General features: G+C 46.3%; 2 protein-coding genes across 2 annotated transcripts in view; both read right to left on the bottom strand.

Moving 5' to 3' along the window:
* The window catches only part of SLC30A10 (solute carrier family 30 member 10), a 35,540-nt gene extending 32,156 nt beyond the window's left edge, over positions 1-3,384 (bottom strand). Inside the window, exon 1 of the mRNA XM_049769520.1 lies at positions 2,379-3,384. Within this exon, the coding sequence (XP_049625477.1) occupies positions 2,379-2,829 (451 nt within the window). The 5' untranslated portion in view covers positions 2,830-3,384. The remainder of the gene's footprint in view (positions 1-2,378) is intronic.
* A 4,920-nt stretch (positions 3,385-8,304) lies between these two features.
* Positions 8,305-20,846, bottom strand: part of EPRS1 (glutamyl-prolyl-tRNA synthetase 1) — a 51,483-nt gene continuing 38,941 nt past the window's right edge. Inside the window, exons 26-32 of the mRNA XM_049769543.1 lie at positions 20,400-20,555; positions 19,494-19,691; positions 18,764-18,937; positions 17,859-18,019; positions 14,811-14,889; positions 8,744-8,808; positions 8,305-8,642 (exon numbers count right to left, since the gene is read on the bottom strand). Coding sequence (XP_049625500.1) covers positions 8,492-8,642; positions 8,744-8,808; positions 14,811-14,889; positions 17,859-18,019; positions 18,764-18,937; positions 19,494-19,691; positions 20,400-20,555 — 984 coding nt within the window. The 3' untranslated portion in view covers positions 8,305-8,491. The remainder of the gene's footprint in view (positions 8,643-8,743; positions 8,809-14,810; positions 14,890-17,858; positions 18,020-18,763; positions 18,938-19,493; positions 19,692-20,399; positions 20,556-20,846) is intronic.

Genomic DNA, 20,846 nt, shown 5'->3' on the forward strand with positions numbered 1-20,846 from the left:
TACCCTAACACAAATAGAAATGTTTTCATAAGACATGTCCTACTACAGTGAAATTAAGACAGAAAAGAGTAAAGGATTGGGCCCAGGACTAACACAATGTACCACAGAAATGAAGATCTGAGGGTTACAATGAAAACCCAAGCTTGCACCCTGAGGTTCCAAGTTGAGTTACAAAATATCTTTACAGTCAGAGAAAACTACTGGGAAAAGAAAAGCTTGAAATTCCTTTCAATTCCGATGAGCTTTAGAATAAACGAGATGAGTCAGTGTGTAATTCAAAGATCTGTGCTGTAAAAAGAAAATTCAGATGCTCCACTGAGTCAGGTGTCTGCTGAGTGCCCTGCAGAGTCCCTTTCTCAGAAATGCCCTAGAATCCTTTGAAGTAGCCATCAGATTGCCCAGAGGATTCAAAGTTACAGGGTAGTGGAGAAGGCACTGGCCTTGTACTTGTCTGACCCAGTCAAATGCCTTACAATCCCCTTCAAAACCACCAGGAGTGGCCCTGAACGTTGCCTGAGCATTGGGTTGTGTGCCACCCCCAAACCAACAAAAGACTGCCCAGAGGTAGATCCATACTCTGAACTGCTCTGTTCATGTTGCAAAATTCTTTTCAAAAATACTGAAAATTTCTCATTTACACAACATTTTTGCTTGTTCTTTTTGTACCTACACCCAGCAATACTCAGGGCTCACTCCTGATAGGGGTCAGAGGACCATATAGAGTCCTGGGGATCAAATCTGGGTGGGGGCATTCAAGGCAAAGTCTGGAGGTTCTATCTCTTGGGCCCAAATCTTTTGTTTTGTTTTGGAGTTTTTATATATTTGTTTTTGCTTTGTTTTGTCTGAGGCAACACCCAGCAGTGCCCAGGGATTACTCCTGGCTCTCTCCACCCTAATTTATTGTTTCAACAGCAGCTATATCTGGTGGTGCTTGTGGCTTGTTATACAGCCAGGATCCAACTTGGTTCTCACCTATGAAAACCATGTGCTCTACCCCTGAAGTATATCCTTGGCCACTTTAAATATGATGATTTATGTATATGCAAATAAATAAAAATAAGAATGTACATAATTCTTCATTTATTCTATGACAATAAACATAGCACCACCTAATGTTCTGTCCTTTGGATTTGCCTGAAGTTTTTAGTTCTCTTCCAAGATTTAGTTCAAGCTTTTGACACAGACCTAAGGACTTTGTGTAGTTTCTGCTTTTGGGAAGTCCAAAAGCAATGTTCAGGGGCTACTTCTGGCTGTGCACACAGGGGTTACTCCTGGTGCTGATTGGGGGACAGTATATGATGCCAGGGTCAAAACTAGTGCGGACTTGTCTGTAAGGCAATTCCCTTAACCCTTGTACTATCTCGCCAGCCTCAACCTAATACATGGATTACACACTCTTAAAACCCTCCTAAAAATTGCCATGGCCTTCTAGATTGTTGTGTTAAATAATTAACACTAGATGTCTAAAAGGAAGCTGGAAACAATAGACCCAAATATTTCCATAAAAGGAGAATTAACTGGAGACACTTGCACTGTTTCCCCAATCTGTTTCTCTCCACTTAGCCTGCTTTTCCACCAATTGCTAAAGCTTTTGAACAGGTGGCAGAGACCAAGACAATTTTTTTTTAATTTTATGAGCAACACTGAAACATTGGCTTTTCATTCCAGGAACCAGGTTACACGTCTGAGTCAAGAAATATGAGCTCCTTACTAAAAAGTGACTTCCAGACCACTTCCTGTCCACTTCTTGTCTATTTCCAGTCCACTTCCAGCAAACTTGAGGGGCTACAGCCTGCCTACGCCCATCCCTCTTCCTATCTCAACACTTTTCCCTTCCCACAGAAATTTCCCAGAATCAAGGAGATGCCGGCTGCCCTCAGTCTCCGGGAACTTCGCCCAGGAGGTGACTATTCTGAGAAGTACCTTGAGTTAAGGCTCAGTGTGGGGGAGAAGCAGATCTAAGGGCTGGAAGTACAGCCGGGAGGGCACTTGCCTTGCACACCGCGTTCCTCCTACTGCCAGGAATAATTCCCTAATACCTGAGCATTTCCCGTGTGGCCCCAAAACAAACAGAAAAAGAAAGCAGATCTAACACAGGTAGGTGTGTGTGTGTATGTGTGTGTGTGTGTGTGTGCGTGTGTGTGCGTGTGTGTGTGTGTGTGTGTGTGTGTGCAGATCTAATACAGGGGTGGTGGTGGTGGTGGTGGTGGTGGTGGTGTGTGTGTGTGTGTGTGTGTGTGTGTGTGTGTGTGTGTGTGTCCTAATTCCTGAGCATTGCCAGTGTGGCCCCAAAACAAACAGAAAAAAAAACAAATCTAACACAGATGGGGGGGGGGGACTCCCCCTGCAAGCCAGAGAGGAGGCAGCCTGCGTCTTACCTGCCTCAACATCCTCCCGGGCTTTGCGTCCCGAGCAGTAGCAGCAGTCCAGGAAGATGACATAGTTGAGGACATTGAAGAACAGTCCGACGATGCCGGCGCCCAGTACCAGCAGGGGCTGCTCGGTCTTCTGCGGAGTGACGTAGCGCTTGACGGCCTCCACCAGGATGCTGAACATCAGCGCCACAGCGAAGAGCGAGTTGCCGAACGCACCCACCACGTCAGCGCGCATCAGGCCGAACGTGCCCTTGCGGTGCTGCTGGACGTGGCTGGCCCAGAGGCTGCAGAGACCGATGATCATGGACACCAGGTGCGAGAGGACGGCGAAGGCGTCCGAGGCCAGTGACAGCGAGTTGCCGATGTAGGCCACGGCCAGCTCCAACACGAAGAGCAGGAGGCTGACGACGCACATGAGGATCAGCCGGCAACTGCGGCCCGAGTACCGGCCCATGGCGGCCTCGCGTCTGAGCCTTGGGCCCGATGCCCGCCTGCATCGCTCCCCGCTTGCTGATCTTTGGAAATCACCTTTTATAGGCCCCTATAAAACCATAACTCGGTGTAAAGGGCAATTAGCAGGAGAGGGTGTCACGTGAACCTGACAGCGCAGGGAAAGGGAAGGTGCTAGGCAGGCCCGCCCACCGGAAGGATCTCTTGGGAGCTCAGTGGGTCCCGTGTGGGTGGTCCTGCACCCCAGCACCTTTTGGTCTTTTTGGGTCTTGCTGTAGCATCTCTGTTGCTTGACCTTGGCCTCCCAGACTCCACATGTCACATCACTGGAATCTTATCTACCTGGTGCGGAAAGAGCTGTGAAGGTTGTTGACTCCATCCACCCACTGGGGAATATTCTAGAGTCTCAGTGAGCTGGAGATGGAAGCTTCAGGCAGAGAAAGGCAACTAGGAGTGAAATGCTCCCAGCCCCTGGAATGGAATAAATAGCTGCGGGACTCCAAGCATTCTCAGCAAGTAAGGTAAAATATCCTTCCAGGAAGCCCTACTAAATGTAAACCTGTCCACCTCTTTTAGACTCAGGAAGAAGCCAAATGGTCTTATTTGGGGCTGGGTTTAGGCCACACCTCGCTCTGCTCAGGGACCACTCTTGGCTCTGTGCTCAGGGATCACTCCTGTTGAGGCTCGAAGGATCATATGGGGTGTCAGGGAACTACTGCTTGTCAGCCAGCAGCAAGGCAAGTGCCCTACCCACAATTCTCTCTTTCTCGCTCATCTACTCGTTTTGAATTTTTGTTTTTTGTTTTGGGGCCACACTCTGGGATGCTCAGGGCTTACTCCTGACGACTCTGGAATCACTCCAGGTGGTGCTTGGAAAAACCATATGGGATGTGGGGGATCAAACCCAGGTCATCCGTGTGCAAAGGCAAATTCCCTCTCTCTGTATAATCGCTCTAGTCCCTAAATTTGTTTTTGTTTTGGGAAAAGCCAAATTGTCTTGCTTGATGTTTGACGGGGAAGTTTTGTGGTAGTTTTTTATTATTATCTGACAAATATCACCCATTCATGGAAAACAAAAGCAAAAACAAAACAAAACTAACTCCTAGGTTTGGAGAAAAGTATGGGGGCAGCCAGAGAGCATATGGGGCAGGTAAGGTCTCTGGTGGAGGACACAGGAACATTCATTATGGGGTGACAATACATAATATAGGGCAAAGTGACCTCCCAGTATTCCACAGAACCATAAACTAAGGACCAATCAATGAAAAGATAAACATTACAGTTTTAATTCAGAGTAAAAAAGTTTAACAGATCCCAAGTCTCTAAACCTGTAGTGGCCTATAGTTCTTATTTTTGTGATTTTATTCTCATGAGATGACCTAGAAAGAACTACAGAACTAAAGATTCTACTCAATTGTTTCTCAATTTAACAGCTGAACTGGGGGGAAGGTTGTTATTATGTGTCCAATGGGCTGAGCCATTGACTTTTCCAGAGCCCCTGTCTTTGGGTCATTCTTCCAGTGTTTGAGAGATGATTGACATAGGAAGTAGACTGAGTTAGCAGCAGCCTTGGGATCTCTTCCTGCTCTCAGCTCCATCTGAAACAGCAGTTTCTCTGCACAGGACACGGGGCCTGGGGTCTGGAATTGCACCTTCGCTTCTCCTGGATCCCCTCTGGATACTCCTTTCTCCCCTGCCCCTTTGCCCTGCACAGCTCAGATCTTCTCACCCTTAGGCTCGTTCAGCTTGCCTGAGAGCGCACAGAGGTTAAGGTGCTTCCCTTGCACTCGGCCAAAACTGGTTTGAATCCCCACCACAGCCTGGAAGACCTCTAAACACCACCAGGAATGACCCAACACTCCTATCCCAGTAATAAAAAAATGCTTTAGATTTGAAATCGACCACACAGGGAAGAATTTTCCGAGATAGATTTCTTCGTCTGAAGTCCCATAGGAAGTAAGAAACTGCACTGTGCTCATGGGAAGATTTTTCTTTCTTTTTTTTTTTTTTTTTTTTTGTGGTTTTTGGGTCACACCCGGCAGTGCTCAGGGGTTATTCCTGGCTCCAGGCTCAGAAATTGCTCCTGGCAGGCACGGGGGACCATATGGGACCATATGGGACACCGGGATTCAAACCGATGACCTTCTGCATGAAAGGCAAACGCCTTACCTCCATGCTATCTCTCCGGCCCGGAAGATTTTTCTAACAGTGGGAACCAAGGGAGTGGGACATTCAGAACGTAAGAGGTGGAGCCAAGAGTGAAGAAGGGGTCTGCGATGATATAGAGGGGATAAAGAGAAGAGCAAACACATGGGAAAGCTTGGAAGCTAAGAGTGACAAGACCACAGGCTTGTTTTTTATATGAATCATTGGAGGCTGGGGTTGGAGAGATAGATGATAGGCCAGCTGGTAAATCACTTGCCTTCTAGGCATCTGACCAGGGTTTAATTGATGACACTACGTACAGTTCCCGGAGCCTTCCAGGAGTGATCCTTGAGTATAGAGCCAGGAGAAAACCCTTAGCACTCCGAAGTATGGTCCAATTTTCAAAAAAAAGGGGGGGGAGGGGGAGAGGAAAAGAAAAGGTTCTGGTGACTGGCTGTCCAACAATGGAAACACAGAGACATTCAAATGCATATCGATCATGCTTAAAGGAACGACTGTCAGGTTATTTGATCACAGGTTTCCCTTTCATTAAGAACTTCAAGAGACAGGGCCGGAGAGAGCACAGCAGTAGGGTGTTTGCCTTGCATGCAGCTGATCCAGTACGGATGGTGGTTTGAATTCCAGCATCCCATATGGTCACTCGAGCTTGCCAGGAGCAATTTCTGAGTGCAGACAGGAGTAACCCCTGAATGCCACCATGTGTAACCCAAAAACCAAAGAAAGAAAAAAAAAAAAAAAAACTTCAAGAGAGTCACAGCACAGAATCAAACTAAGTGCATGGACCTCAGCAGATACATGTGCACAGTGCTGTGAAGCTAGCTTGACTTAGCTGCCATTGGAATTTGGATCCAAAGCCTGGATAAAGCTTTGGCAACAGTGCGAGTGAACCAGCCAGGCTATGTGGAGCATCTGGGCTTGGAAGGATGATAAGCTGCTGAGATAAAGGGAAGATCCAGGATGTGCGACAGGGTGGGGAATAAAGTCTGAGACTCTAATAGGGACTCACAGAGGAGTCACTGCAGCAAGTGAGGCACATCTGGGGTCCAGGAAAATGCACAAACTGTGAATGATAAACATGAGGTAACAGAATATGGTATTAGGAGCCAGAGAGCTAACATGGGTGAAGGCACCTGCCTTGCATGCAGTTGACCCCAGTTCAATTCCCTGTACCACATACAGGAGTGATCATTGAGCATAGAGCCAGGAGTCAGCCCTGAGCACAAAATTGACTGGATGAGGCAACCAAAGAAATGCAGGAAAGCGGAAAGAAATAGATGGTCAGTGCATTAGATACCTAAATATTATTGGAGAGAGTAGGGGTCAGTATGCCAGACCCTAAATTAGTAAACCCTATAATGATCCCCTGCAGTTACAATCCTACAGATAAAATTTGGACTCTCCCAAAACTAGTCTTGCCAAATGTAGCTAATGAACATACTGTGGCACTGTGATATATACTGTGTGACATATACTGATACATACTGTGTAACATATAGCACATGTAATATATTGTGTGTGGTATGTACACCATGTGACACATATACTGTGATATACCACTAACATACTGTAACATATACCACATGTCACACATACCATGTGACATGTACTGATATATACCATATGAAATAGACTGGGTATGATATATACTGTGTATTGTTTGCCTGAAGTAAGAGACTGAGGAAAGAAAAGGTTCAAGAATATTCTGGCTTGGCCACCTAGCCTGAGATGGAGGTGGTGCTCCTGACCCCACAGCCTGGAAATGGTGTTCCTGACCCCGAGTCCCGAGGAGACGGTGCTCCTGATTCCGTGGCCTGAGATGGTGATACCAAGGACAGTTTTCCGAAAGCTTCCAGGCACACCAACGCATGGACACCCCTGCTGTTAGGGGGACAATCAGGACAGATGAGCTTGGCTATAGAGGTAGAGCTGAACTAAGGAAAGTTTTTGGTTTATTTTGGGGACATGAGGTATTTGGGTCACTTGGTGTTTCTCAGTGCTCACTCCTGACTTTGTGCTCAGAAATCACTCCTGGAGGGGCTCAGAGGTGCTGAGGTGGTTCCAGAATCTAACTTGGGGGAGGGGAGCCGGAGAGATAGAATGGAGCATCCTTCTTGCATGCAGAAGGATGGTGGTTCGAATCCCGGCATCCCATATGGTCCCCTGAGCCTGCTGGGGGCAATTTCTGAGTGTAGAGCCAGGAGCAGCCCCTGAGCGCTGCCGGGTGTAACCCAAAAACAAAACAAACAAACAAAACAGAATCAAACTTGGATCAGTCCAGCCCCTTCTTCCCAGTCTCTCTGTTGGTGATAGACCTGACATAGGAACTGAAAATATCCGACAAGCTGGAGACAGAGTACATGCCAGAGTGAGGCCTGGGTTACAGCGCTCCACCAAATTATCCCCAGTGCCAGCAGCAGTGGCCCCCAACCCCACTGTGGCACATGATTCCTGCACAGGACTGACCCATCAGGTTGTGCGGTCTGAGGCATGTGCTCTAATCTCTGGCAGAGAGCATTAGTCCTAAACATGTCTCATCTACTCTCAGTGTGTGATTCCAGAAAATAGTTCTGTGGTGCTCTGGAGTTCACATTCTAGTGAGGTGTGGGGTTCTCACCACTGGGAAGGGCCCAAATCCTCTCTCTCTCTTTTTTTTTTTTTTTTTTTTTTTGGTTTTTGGGCCACACCCAGTGGTGCTCAGGGGTTACTCCTGGCTGTCTGCTCAGAAATAGCTCCTGGCAGGCACGGGGGACCTTATGGGACACCGAGATTCGAACCAACCACCTTTGGTCCTGGATCGGCTGCTTGCAAGGCAAACACCGCTGTGCTATCTCTCCGGGCCCAATACTGCAATTGCACAAGGTCTTTTCCTGGCCCTGAGCTCAGGAGCGACCCCTGGTGGCACCCAGTTCTCAGCTTATTTGCAAGATAGGATCAAGGTCCAGAGACACAGCCACATGCAATAGGGAGAGCTCCCCCTCTCCAGCTCTGCAGTTGGTAAAATCTGTTATTTTTCTTTTATTTATTTTGTTTGTTTGTTTTTTTTTGGGTCCTACCCGGTGGTACTCCAGGCTGACTGCTGGTGGGGCTCAGGGAACCAGATGGGTTGCTAGGTTGTATGCAAGGTGAGGTGCCCTTTGCTGCTGGATTTTTAAAGCAGAGCATTAAGGTCAGTTCATACTCTGCAGGAGTCCATGAAAGAAATTCTCCCTCGAGGAAGGTGGAGGTTGAAATGACCTGGCTTGCGGGGTGTGAGGCAGGACCTTCCTCTCCAACTAGCAATCTAGGTATTTTACAAACAAGTCTACAGAACAGCTACAGCTCTTGAAATTTATTACCAGGTTGTTTACAGAAAAGCCTCCATTCCAGATACTTTAGGCCTAAGGTGTTTGTGCCCTGAAACTTCCTTTTGGAACTTTTATTTTAAAAAAAAATTCATAAAACGGTCTCTAGCTGGGAAGTTAGTACCAAGAGTTTAAAAAGTGGGGTGGGCTGGTAGTCCCCTAGTAGCTCCGGCCAAACAAAGTGTAGTACTTGGCTGGGTTCTTGCTGCAGATACATCTTGCTCCGGGCTGCAGCTCCTGGAGTGGCTGGAAGGGTATGCAAAGGCTCTTGGCCCCCATGGACGGAGCCCCGGGCTCCAGATCCTGATCCCTGAAACGAGAAGCAAGGACACATGTGCATCAGCCCCAAAAGGGTGGGCCGTGGGCACAGCAGGATGGGCCAAGGGGTGCGTCGAGAGCCTGCGAGCTTACCTGGCTGTGGTTTTCTTGATCCAATCCTCACAGGCAATCTCCCCACAGAAGGGAATCTGCACAATCTGGTCAGAGAGAGAAAGGCAGTTTGTATGTAATCCTTCCATCTACACCAAAAGCACATATGAGCCAAACAGATCAGATGGTCTCCCTGGCATCCTCAACCCCTGCAAGCCTGCTGCTGTCCACTCTGCTCAGGAAGAGCTTCATGCGGTACACACATACCCCAGGACTCCACAGTGACGGTCTGTGAACCACTAATAGCATGGATGAACCTAGTGTGGCCCAAAGAGAAAGCTGAGGGAAGTCGAGTCCTCTCTTTCATATTGGAACCAGGCAACTGACACTGGAGGCGGGTGGCAAGTGCTACCCCAAGTTTTATCTGTGACAGTGAAGTGGATCAGGGAATCTTCCCAGTTTTAACATACTCTGGGGCATTGAGTCATTTTTATTACAGTGCAAATATTTGAAAAACAAAAGTCCCATTTATCTAGAAAATGTGTCTTTCCTCAGCCAAAGAGTTGGGGTGATCTTATTTTCCGGCATATAAGACGACTTTTGAAATAAAAAAGTCAACCGAAAATCGGGGGTCATCTTATACGCCGAGTATATCCCGAAAAACGTTTTGATATGCTGCTAAACGAAACTCATCTGGATATTGCCATGAAACAAACTTTCCAACTCGATCCTGCACCAATCACTGCAAAGCTGCTCGGACCGCCTTTCTAATTCAGCCAATCCAAGTAGGCTTTTTATGCATGCAAATTAGACAATGTTCTCTACCCGAATCTACACTGTAAAAAGCCTGCTCAGATTGGCCAGAGTCAGAGAGGAAGTCTATTACAGTATAACCTTTGAACCTTTGCTTGTTGTGATTGGCTCACTGTGGTACAGACAGTTGCAGCACAGGAACATTATGTCTGATACTGCGAATATAGGCCTAAAACTATGTTTTAACTGTAAAATTAGGGGGTCGGAAAATATGGTAAGTGGGATGGGTGGAAGGGGGGAGGAAACAAAGGCAAGGCTGGTTATTTATTATAAGTAGCCTGGAAAATATTTATGTAGCACATTTGCAATGAAAACGGAAACAACAAGAAGCCAAGCACTTCGGAGAAAGCACAGCGACATTTGCCTTGCAAGCAGCCGATCCAGGACCAAAGGTGGTTGGTTCGAATCCCGGTGTCCCATATGGTCCCTCGTGCCTGCCAGGAGCTATTTCTGAGCAGACAGCTAGGAGTAATCCCTGAGCACCGCCGGGTGTGGCCCAGAAAAACAAAACAAACAAACAAACAAACAAACAAAAAAAAAAAAAACAAAGAAGCCAAGCACTTGAAGAGCTGAAATGGCTTCTCACTGCCCAGTGCTGACTGGTTATGTCACCAGCACATACACTGGAAAAACAGGAAGCAAAAGCCATGCACAAACGTCATGTTTAGATTTCATGTTTAGATTACTGAAGACATAAGAATTACTAAGCATGAGAAAAGTTTATATTGTTTCATTTGAAATTTAAAAGAATTACAAGCATGTGAACCCACTCTCAAATGCAAATTTTATATGTAAAAATGTTTTCACTTTTTTTAGTAATACTTAGGTACAACCCCTAAGATGTCCATTATTTGAAGCATATAATTTAGTCATAGAAAGGATTTTAATTCACTTGCCCCCATACTTATGTTTAAAAAACTGTTTTTTGCAACAGACAGTATATTGGGTTCCCTTGTACAAACATTGACAGGAAATCCCAAGACTTGAGAACTGCAGTGCTGTGTGTCCACTGTGACTAGTGATAAATACAGATTCTGAAAGACATTATTGGAAAAATATCTGACCTCAGGGGCCAGTTCTGCAAGGAATCAGTAATGAGATAGACTGAGAAATAAATTTTCCCAACCAAGAGGATGAAATGGCTTTAACCTATGAAAGTTTAAGTATACACAATCTCAGTCAGTTTATAAAAGCTTGTACTCAGTATGGTCCTCTTGCTCCTTACTGTATTAAACACCTGGATATCTGGAGTAATGATACAAATTGGACTCAGATTATAAATGTGTGGCTAAGATCTGTCTCGACCCATCTCAATATTTACAATGGAAAATGTATTTCCGGGGCCGGGCGGTGGCGCTGGAGGTAAGGTGCCTGCCTTGCCTGCGCTAGCCTAGGACGGACCGCGGTTCGATCCCCCGGCGTCCCATATGGTCCCCCAAGAAGCCAGGAACAACTTCTGAGCGCATAGCCAGGAGTAACCCCTGAGCGTCACAGGGTGTGGCCCAAAAACCAAAAGAAAAAAAAAAAAAAAAAAGAAAATGTATTTCCACAAGCTGGTCTGGACAGACTTAAAACACTAGGTCACTCTGGGAAGATAGTTGCAGGAATCCAACTGAATTATGACGTACTTGTAGAAGGGGAAATTCAGAGACTTAGGTAAGCAGGCTACATTACCACATGTTGTTTTAAGAATGATTAGGGGGCCCGGAGAGATAGCACAGCGGCATTTGCCTTGCAAGCAGCCGATCCAGGACCAAAGGTGGTTGGTTCAAATCCCGGCATCCCATATGGTCCCCCGTGCCTGCCAGGAGCTATTTCTTTTTTTTTTTTTTTTTTTTTTTTGGTTTTTGGGCCACACCCGGTAATGCACAGGGGTTACTCCTGGCTATGTGCTCAGAAGTTGCTCCTGGCTTGGGGGACCATATGGGATGCCGGGGGATCGAACCGCGGTCCGTCCAAGGCTAGCGCAGGCAAGGCAGGCACCTTACCTTTAGCGCCACCGCCCGGACCCAGGAGCTATTTCTGAGCAGACAGCCAGGAGTAACCCCTGAGCAACGCCAGGTGTGGCCCAAAAACCAAAAAAAAAGAATGATTAGGGATCTCGGGGCCAGCGAGGTGGTGCTAGAGGTAAGGTGTCTGCCTTGCAAGTGCTAGCCAAGGATCAGGACCACGGTTGGATTCTCCCCACCCCACCCCCAGCGTCCATATGGTCCTCCCAAGCCAGGGGCAATTTCTGAGCGCTTAGCCAGGAGTAACCCCTGAGCATCAAAAGGGTGTGGCCCGAAGGACAAAAAAAAACAAAACAAAACAAGAATGATTAGGGATCTTAGGGATCTCCTTTAGAAGCTTGAAAAAAGGTTTCCCACAGTGATCACACACCACATGTAGAGGACCCCACATTAACATCACCCCCCTTGAAAAATATGCCCACACGAGGCCTATACATCAGATTTGCTTTTCTATTTCTCTGAATAGGCAAGAGGTACAAAGTAAAGTCCTACCTATACCTGAGTGCCCATGACTCCCTTCCTCCTCCCCCGCCTGAGCCAACCCAGCACCAAGTACACCAAAGGCTTTAGGATAGGCAGGGACCATACTTGCACCTGCAGCAGGGGCAAGAAGGATGAAGCACAACCACAAGAGCTGCCCTGCTGGCTCCCCAGTGCTTAAACACTATCTGCTATTCCAGAACTGATGTGGAGTCACTCCAGAAGCTTATCTACTATTAGTATAAAGATAAGATTCCACTACTGTACTGAGGCTTATTTCTTTGAAAAAGCAAGTAACTAGATTAACCAAGTTACTCTATTGATTTATTAACACAGAGCCAATGTATTTTAGAGATGGTGCTGCAAGAAATCCAGTGGCGACTGGATTTATTTTCTGCTATCAAGGCAGATCTAGGAAATTTCACACAGGCAAACATCTAATGCAGACAATCATTTCTGGAAAAAAGTAAAGTCTCAAGAGGAGAATTAAAAAGGTGCAAAGCAGGAACAGGAAGTTCAGAAATGAGGGCTGTGGATACAGAGAGATTTTGAATGTCACCTGATATGTATTATTTTTAGTTGATACTAATTGAGAGATGAACATCTTCCCAGTAAATTTTAGTAAGAGAACTACGAGGTGGTTCTGACTGTGTAGTTAAAGCTTTGCCACATACTCTCAGCATTAGTTTAAAAAAAAAAAAAACAAGGAAGAAGAGAAATCTAAATTCTGTCCTCGGTCTGCTTGAGTGTCACCTGGGATCACTCAGACAGACCAGACTTGTGGCTTTCTCCTGTATGATCAAGTATGTCAACTCCAAACACCTAAGTTAGTGATTTATTCCAGTTGTTCATCACTTTGAAAACAAGGATCTCCTCCTGTTTTTTTTTTCTTTTATAAACATTCAAAGTTTCAGCTAGGAACACCTGCATCTGAACACAGAATAAAAATTAAGAGTTGTGAAATGACTAAATAGAAAAAATAAAGCTTTTTGGTTTTTTTTGGGGGGGGGTGTTAAATATGAAGACATCCAATAAATAAAAATATTTAGCTAGAGAGTTAATAGTCTGAAGGGAGGGGCAGAAAAAAGGTGATAAGGACTCTTGCTTCTTGAATTACCAGAACGCCCTGTGGAATGAGGGTTCTGTATTCACTCTTTTGCCCTGCCACTTCACCCGGAGGAAGATAATTCAGAGACTTTTACATTAGATTCTTCCTCCATACGTCCAACTTCCCCCTTTGAGATATAAAAACCTATTCAGGGGGCCAGAGTGGTGGCACAAGTGGTAGGGCGTTTGTCTTGCATGCAGCTAACCTAGGACGGATCGCAGTTCGATTCCCCAGCGTCCCATGTGGTCCCCCAAGCTAGAAGCAATTTCTGAGCACATAGCCATGAGTAACCCTCTATCGATGCTGGTTGTGGCCCCAAAACAAACTAAAGAAATAAAAATAAAAACCTATTCAGGCTGGGGCCCGGAGTGATAGTGCAGCAGAAGGGCGTTTGCCTTGCATGCGGCTGATCCAGGACAGACCTCAGTTCAGTCCCCGGTGTCCCATATGGTCCCCCGAGCCAGGAGCGATTTCTGAACACATAGCCAGGAGTAACGCCTGAGTACACCAGGTGTGGCCCCAAAACCAAAAACCAAATAAAAAACAAACAGACAAAAAAAAAACCCAACCCTATTCAGGCTCGGTTAGCATTAGCTAGATTAGTTAGCCCAACTCCCATGCTGATTATCCTGAATAGTAAGTGCTGTACATGAAGGACAGTCAGGTTCTCAGTCGATGAGACTGGGTGCCCCCTGACTCCACACTTTTCTTTCTTATGTCTGTTTTATTTTCTTTCTTCTTTTTTGGGCCAGTGGCATCAGGGAATCACTAGGGCTCTGCGCTCGATAATCATTCCTGGCAGGCTCAGGGGATCATATGGGATGTCGGGAATGAACCAGGGTCCATCCTGGGTTCACTGCTTGCATGGAAAATGCCCTACCACTGTGCTATTGCTCCAGCCCCTGCTTTATTTTCTTAATCCTCATAGTGCTCCTGCTTTAAGCCTGTTTATCGGGGGCTGGACTCTGGCAGGGGTTGAGTGGCACTCATGAATTACTCCTGTTCTGCTCAGGAATCACTCCTAGGACTCAAGGAACCATATGAGATGCAGGGACTGAACTGAGTTAGCTGTTTGCAAGGCAAGAACTCTTCCCACTGTACCAACCTCTGCAGTTTTAAGGAGCTCAAAAGACCCATTCATTTTGAAAACCAAGTCTAGACAATAGTATTTCCCTCCTATAGAAAGTTCAGTAAATAAAGATCTGGGTAAGTATATCTCAGAGAACTGTAAGGAATGGGACTGTGTTATTTCAGGAGTCTGCAAACTGTATTCAAAAAACTACAACAAACAGTGTAGGCATTTACATCAAGCTGAAAAAACAAAATGATGGCAGGATAATGAAAACAGCAGGGTTTGGAATGAATGTTGTTTAGCCAACATACCAGGCACAAGAAGCAGCTTTTACATAATCAGGCCAAAGGGTTATCCCAAATGAGAGCAGCCTGAAAGCTTGTGGGAAATGAAGTACTTGGTGCTTTGCGATTCTTTTTGTGAGAGGCCTTATGAAGAAATTAATGCCATGCATAAGTTCACTGACTTCAACCTCATGCATCATATGCATCATATATCATGGGGATGGGACCAGACCTGGCCAGACCTCAGGCTCTGCACTAGAGGTAGGCCATTGTAGTGAGCAAAGCACTCCCCAGATCCTGCCTCAATTGGTCTCTCACTTTCATTCTTTCCCAGGCTTCTTACCTTCCCAGAATCGAGGGCCTTCTGGAAGTCTTCCATTGTGTCTGAGACGACCATGTGGGTCTTGAGATCTTCAGAGGCCCTGAGGAGACAAAACAAGCAGAAATAAAGACTCACTTTCCTAAAAATAGAGACCAGATCAGTCCCAGAGAAACCAGACCAGCATGAATAGACTTGTTGCCTAACAAACCAGAAGGCTGGAATGAAATCCCATTAGAATGGGATGGGCTTATCCCATCTCTCCCCAGCTCAGCTATCTGGGTTCTAGGCCTCATGAGACAAGACCTGCAAGGATCTGTCTGGTTCATTTCTCAGACAGCCTGGCAAACACCAAATACTCAGGTCATAAGCAATGAGGATCACAAAGAGACGCAGATCAAAGATGTGATCTTGTCCTGAAGGCAGAAGCATTCAGATCTTAGCCACATGCTACTACAGTGGAAGTGGCTTCACAGGAGGGTTTGCCCGGTACCAGTCAGGGGCGTGAAGGTGCTTTCTTCAGAATCTCTAAACCAAGGCTATACCTGCTATATCTTGCTATACCTCCAAATCCATCTGGCCCCACCTCTGACTGGTCCTTCAGTAAGGTGGTGCTGAGACGGCTGGGCCTGGCTCAGCTCCTCTCCACTTCCTATGACTATGTTCTGGCCATGGAGATGCAGCCACGAGCCATGGGGACAGTCACTTAACCTCTGAAGGAGAGGCAGGGTTGTTTCCAAGTGGCAACAGGTACTTCTGAGCCTGATGAAATCCTGTCTAAAACCTGGTCAGTCTGTTGCCCGAGAGACTCTAAGAGTGAAACAACTGTCTGGTACCATCTCTTGTGCACTGAGACCCAAGGGCCCAAATGACCAGAGGCCACAGTAACACAGCCTGAACATGTCATAATGAATTATGAGTTAGTCTCTTTGGATGTGAACGTTAGCATGAAGCAAAAGAATCAGAATTCTTTCTGAGAAATAGGAAATGGAGGTTAGTCCAACTCAGATTTTTTCTTAATACTCTATCCAGAACTTAGATCTACTCAAAAGACCTGCATCTTAGCCAGTTGCTTAAATGTAGAAAATTTCAAAAGGAAACACAAATTTCATGAAGAAATGTCATAAATGAAGAAAGTGTTAGTAGAAAACCTACAGACTGAATTCAACCACCCATGCAGAAAATGAGAAGGAAATGGACCAGATGCTATGACAACCAGATCCAGAGGTAGAAAGCCGGAAGTAGGTACTTTCTTCTTTATGTTTCTGGTATTTTTTAATTTCTCTACACTAAATATGCACATCCAGATCCAAAAGCCAATGCTAAAAATAAATCGCAAGACATTTAGTAGCATCTTGTATGAGAACAAAAGCAGAGGACTTGGGTATAAGCATGAGATCAGGCCCCCCCAAGAATGGGTCCTAGGGGCCGGAGTGGTGGCGCAAGCTGTAAGGTGTCTGCCTTGCCTGTGCTAGCCTAGAATGAACCGCAGTTCGATTCCCTGGTGTCCCATATGGCGTCCCCCAAGCCAGGAGTGATTTCTGAGTGCATAGCCAGGAGTAACCCGAATTGTCACCAGGTGTGCTTCCCCCAAAACAAAACAAAACAAAACAAACAAACAAAAAAAAAAAGAATAGGGGCCGGGCGGTGGCGCTAAAGGTTAGGTGCCTGCCTTGCCTGCGCTAGCCTTGGACGGACCGCGGTTCGATCCCCCAGTGTCCCATATGGTCCCCCAAGCCAGGAGCAACTTCTGAGCACATAGCCAGGAGTAACCCCTGAGCCTTACCGGGGAGTGACCCAAAAACCAAAAAAAAAAAAAAAAAAAAAAAAAAAAAAGAATAGGTCCTAAAAAACAATCACCCCAGCCCAGAGGCAGCACATAGGGCCAGACACTGCTCTATATAAGGCAGCTGGGGCTGGATCCCCCAACACCACATGGTCCTCCAAGCACTGTCGGGTGTGACCCTAAGCACAAAGAACAATAATGAACATCACCTTCACACATAGATTCATCCAGCAAGTAAGTACTACCTACCTATATCGTCTTATTTTTCATTATTAAGGAAGATAACAAGAAAAAAAGAATCTTTTTTTTTTAATTGAAGCAAGATCATTTTTGTTGAACAAAATATACTTAGAAAGTGAGGGGAAAGGAAGAGAGGAAAATGTATTCCAGAGAGAACCCAGCCTTCGGCCAAGTAAAAAAAAAAGCAAGCAAAGATATATGTTCAAGGCAAAATAGGGGCTTAAGTGAGCAAGCCAAGCAAATGTATTGTTAAATAAAAGGACTAACTTAAAAAATAGCAATTAAGATTCGATCCCCGGCATCCCGTATGGTCCCCCAATCATTCCTATCCACACATTGGGTGTGGCTCCAAACCAAAAAAGATGCAACATTTGAGCTAAAGAGATAGTCTAGTTTGTTGATGTAATTGCAGTGGATATGGACACGAAACCTGGATAACCCCACTGTAATGGCAGTTGAACCTGGACATGCTCCCCCACCCCTGCCACCTTGCCCTGTTCATAGTGGATATAAAAAGAAAAATTTGGACCATTGGTGGGGGTTTCCAGGATAGTGACCAGAGCACCTCCAGCCGGTCTGTGGGGGACCAGAGATAAAGCATAGGCAAGATGCTACCTGCTTTGTATCTATCCCCCCACCCCCCTCCGCCCTATAGAACCTGGGACTATGGGCTTCCCCCGCCACCTCTGCTCAGTGAATCTCCACCTCTCTCTCCCAGAAACCCCCAAGTGGCAGCAGTAGGCCTCAGGTTCCAGGAGGAATAAAAAGGATACATGTTTTCTATCCCTCTCTCTATCACTCCTTCCTTCCCACGCTCCCTCCCTCCTTCTCTTTCTCAGTCTTGGGCAGGTGATCACTACAGTCCAGCTAGCAGGGCATTTGCCTTGTACATGACAAGCCCAGGTTCAATCCTGAGAAGTAATTTCTGAGTACAAAGGATAAGTCACAGGCATAGCCGGATGTAGGGGCCCCAAACCAAGATAACTGAAAGGACAAGAGTGGTGCCAGGAGGAGCCATCCCTTTGGGATGCCCAGGCAGTGTTCACCTGCGGAAGAGGCTGGCATGGATGTCTTCCAACAGCACCTGCAGCCTTGGCTCGGCCTCTGCGTCAGCAATTGTCAGTTTCTCCCCTGTATCACGTCGGACCGCCACAAACTGACGACTCTTCAGATCTCGGGGCCCTACTTCCAGCCGGATGGGGACGCCCTGGAAAACAGCGAGGAGGATCAAGGTGGCTCACGGGTGTTTCTAAGGGCAGAGCTGCCTTCTCCTGGCTTTATCCACTGTGAAGCAAACAAGCTCAAAGCGAAGGCATCAGCAAATAAGGAAAAAAAAGAAAAAGTTCATGTTCCTGAGAGGTGGACAGAATCAATTCCAGGAATATGATAAAAGTCTAAGGATGGTCTGAGAAACAGCCTACTGCCTGGCTACTACTAGCTACTGCCCATCTGGCTCTGAGCTCAGGAGCAGCAAATTACTGTCCAGACCAGCATTTCCCATGGGCCCCCAGGATACCCCAGGGAATGGTAAGTAAAAACTGTGAAAATGAGGATATAAGGGGGCCAAGAGAAGGAGAAAAGGTTGAAGGGCCAAGGTGAGGAATAAATATGATCTAGAGTAGGCTGTTTAATCACCCCTAATCTAAGATCATGAACACAAGCTCCATAACAGTAACTGCCCACTGAGAGATGGCATAAACATAAGCTTTTGGGCCATGACAGAAAAACGGTAGGTGGGCCAGAAAAGAAAGCAGTTGGGAGGCTCCACGTCCCAGAAACAATGGGGGGTTCATGCCTTCTTCCAGCACTGCAGGGATTCCCCCGCCCCCAAGCATGTTCAACCCACAGCACTCAAAACAACAGCAAAAAGGGTCAAACATTATGGAAGCTATAGGAAGGAAAAAGAGACTAGGCAGGCATGTGGCAGGAAGTGCTGCCCTGGAGAACTTACTTTGAGTTCCCAGTGGTTGAATTTCCAACCTGGAGAATAGTTGTCTCGCAAATCGACTCGGACCCGGATGTTATTGGTGACCAATCGCTTTCGGTAATCATTGCATTTTGCAATCAGAGCTTCTCTGTCTTCTTCAGAAAGAGCATTCGTGATGCCACAGGGAATGACAACCACCTGGAAGCCGGCAGAGAATCTCCCTTTCAGATGAAGAAAACAGCACATGGCTGCACTGTCCTATCACCTCTTAATTAATGGCCAAGAATCAGCCCCATCACTGCCTCTAAACCTCTAAGATTTCCAATCCATGTAGACTACCTGTTAGCTATATACTATCCACTTCAAATGGACCATATGACTGTCACAAAACATTCAGGAGCCTAATTCCTAAAAAAAAGTTTTATATCAAGTACCTAATAATACTTATTGGGGGGTAAACCAACCCACAAATGAGATACATTTGCACATTTTCTTTAGTACATATATTTGATCACAGTGTATCTTTTTTTTTTTTTTTTTTTGGAAAACACCCAGCAATGCTCAGTGGTTACTCCTGGCTGTCTGCTCAGAAATAGCTCCTGGCAGGCACAGGGGACCATATGGGACACCGGGATTCGAACCAACCACCTTTGGTCCTGGATCGGCTGCTTGCAAGGCAAACACCGCTGTGCTATCTCTCTGGGCCCGATCACAGTGTATCTTATAGAATAAAAAAAAACTTTCCCTCTCTCACCTGGACGCAGGCCACCCGGGGCGGTAAGACCAAGCCCATGTTGTCCCCATGGACCATGGTCATGACGCCGATGGTGCGCGTTGTCAGGCCCCAGGAGTTCTGATAGGCAAACTGCTTCTCTCCTGGCATCTTAGGGTCTTCAAAAATGATTTCAAACATCTTGGAAAAGTTCTGTCCCAAGTGATGGGAAGTAGCTCCCTAGAACAGAAAGAAACTTTAGTTATGAACAAAAATGTCCTTGACAGTGATGATGAAGATTACAAGTTTCCAACTGGGCGGTAAATATATTCTTTTTCTTGGCTTTTATATATTCAATATATATAGCTCATAAAGAGACTGTGCTTGATGTATTGCTCTGAGTTGTCTCTTTCTCAAGAGTAAGGATAACTACACAGGTGAAGAAGAAACCGCTCATCTGACTATGGATTTAAGGTATCAGCCATGTCTTTTTTTTTTTTTTTTTTTCTGGTTTTTGGTTTTTGGGCCACACCCGGTAACGCTCAGGGGTTACTCCTGGCTATGCGCTCAGAAGTTGCTCCTGGCTTGGGGGACCATATGGGACACCAGGGGATCGAACCGCGGTCCGTCCAAGGCTAGCGCAGGCAAGGCAGGCACCTTACCTTTAGCGCCACCGCCCGGCCCACAGCCATGTCTTAACTGAGAAATGAATGGGAGGTCTAATGAGACTCACCAGACACAGGAGATACTCATTGGACTCTACACTGCTCAAAGGGTTGGAGTGCATGTCTGGGGTAAAGGTTCCAGATGCAGTCCAAGACTGAACATTTGGTCTGCACAGCAAAGCCAACTATCCCTTAGAACCCACACCCCACAAGGAGAGCTGCTTGGAAGAGAGCTGCTTGGAAAAGTGTCTGTTGCATTTGGGGTGTAGGCAGCAGACCCTACCTGGATGGCTCTGCCACTGGCTGAAATGAAAGCCTCCACTGTGGTGGTGTAGTCCCCGCCAGCGAACTTCTCCTTCTCGGTCTTTCTCCCTTTGACGACAGGAATGGCCAGAAGATCTTCGTACACCTGAGCATACAGGTCGAGTATCTGCAGGACCTGGAGCAACATTTTGAATGTCATCAGGAACTTGACCTATTACAGAGCTAAGTCAACCACCGAAAACTAAGTACCATGGAGAAAGCACCTGGAATAAGACAACTTTCTTGTAATTAGAAAAGCTACGAGAGTAGTGAGGGTTTTAAGTATCAAAAATCAAATTTTAATGTGCTCTTTTTGGGGAATAACTAATCCAATTTGTCTTCCTTCATTCCTGAATGCTTACTCAGTGATCAGAGAACAGTGCATTATTTAAAAGTGACAGGAGGGGGGAGGAAAAAAAAAAAAGTG

The sequence above is a fragment of the Suncus etruscus genome, chromosome 3 (assembly GCF_024139225.1).
Source record: "Suncus etruscus isolate mSunEtr1 chromosome 3, mSunEtr1.pri.cur, whole genome shotgun sequence".
In the NCBI taxonomy this organism is placed as follows: domain Eukaryota; kingdom Metazoa; phylum Chordata; class Mammalia; order Eulipotyphla; family Soricidae; genus Suncus; species Suncus etruscus.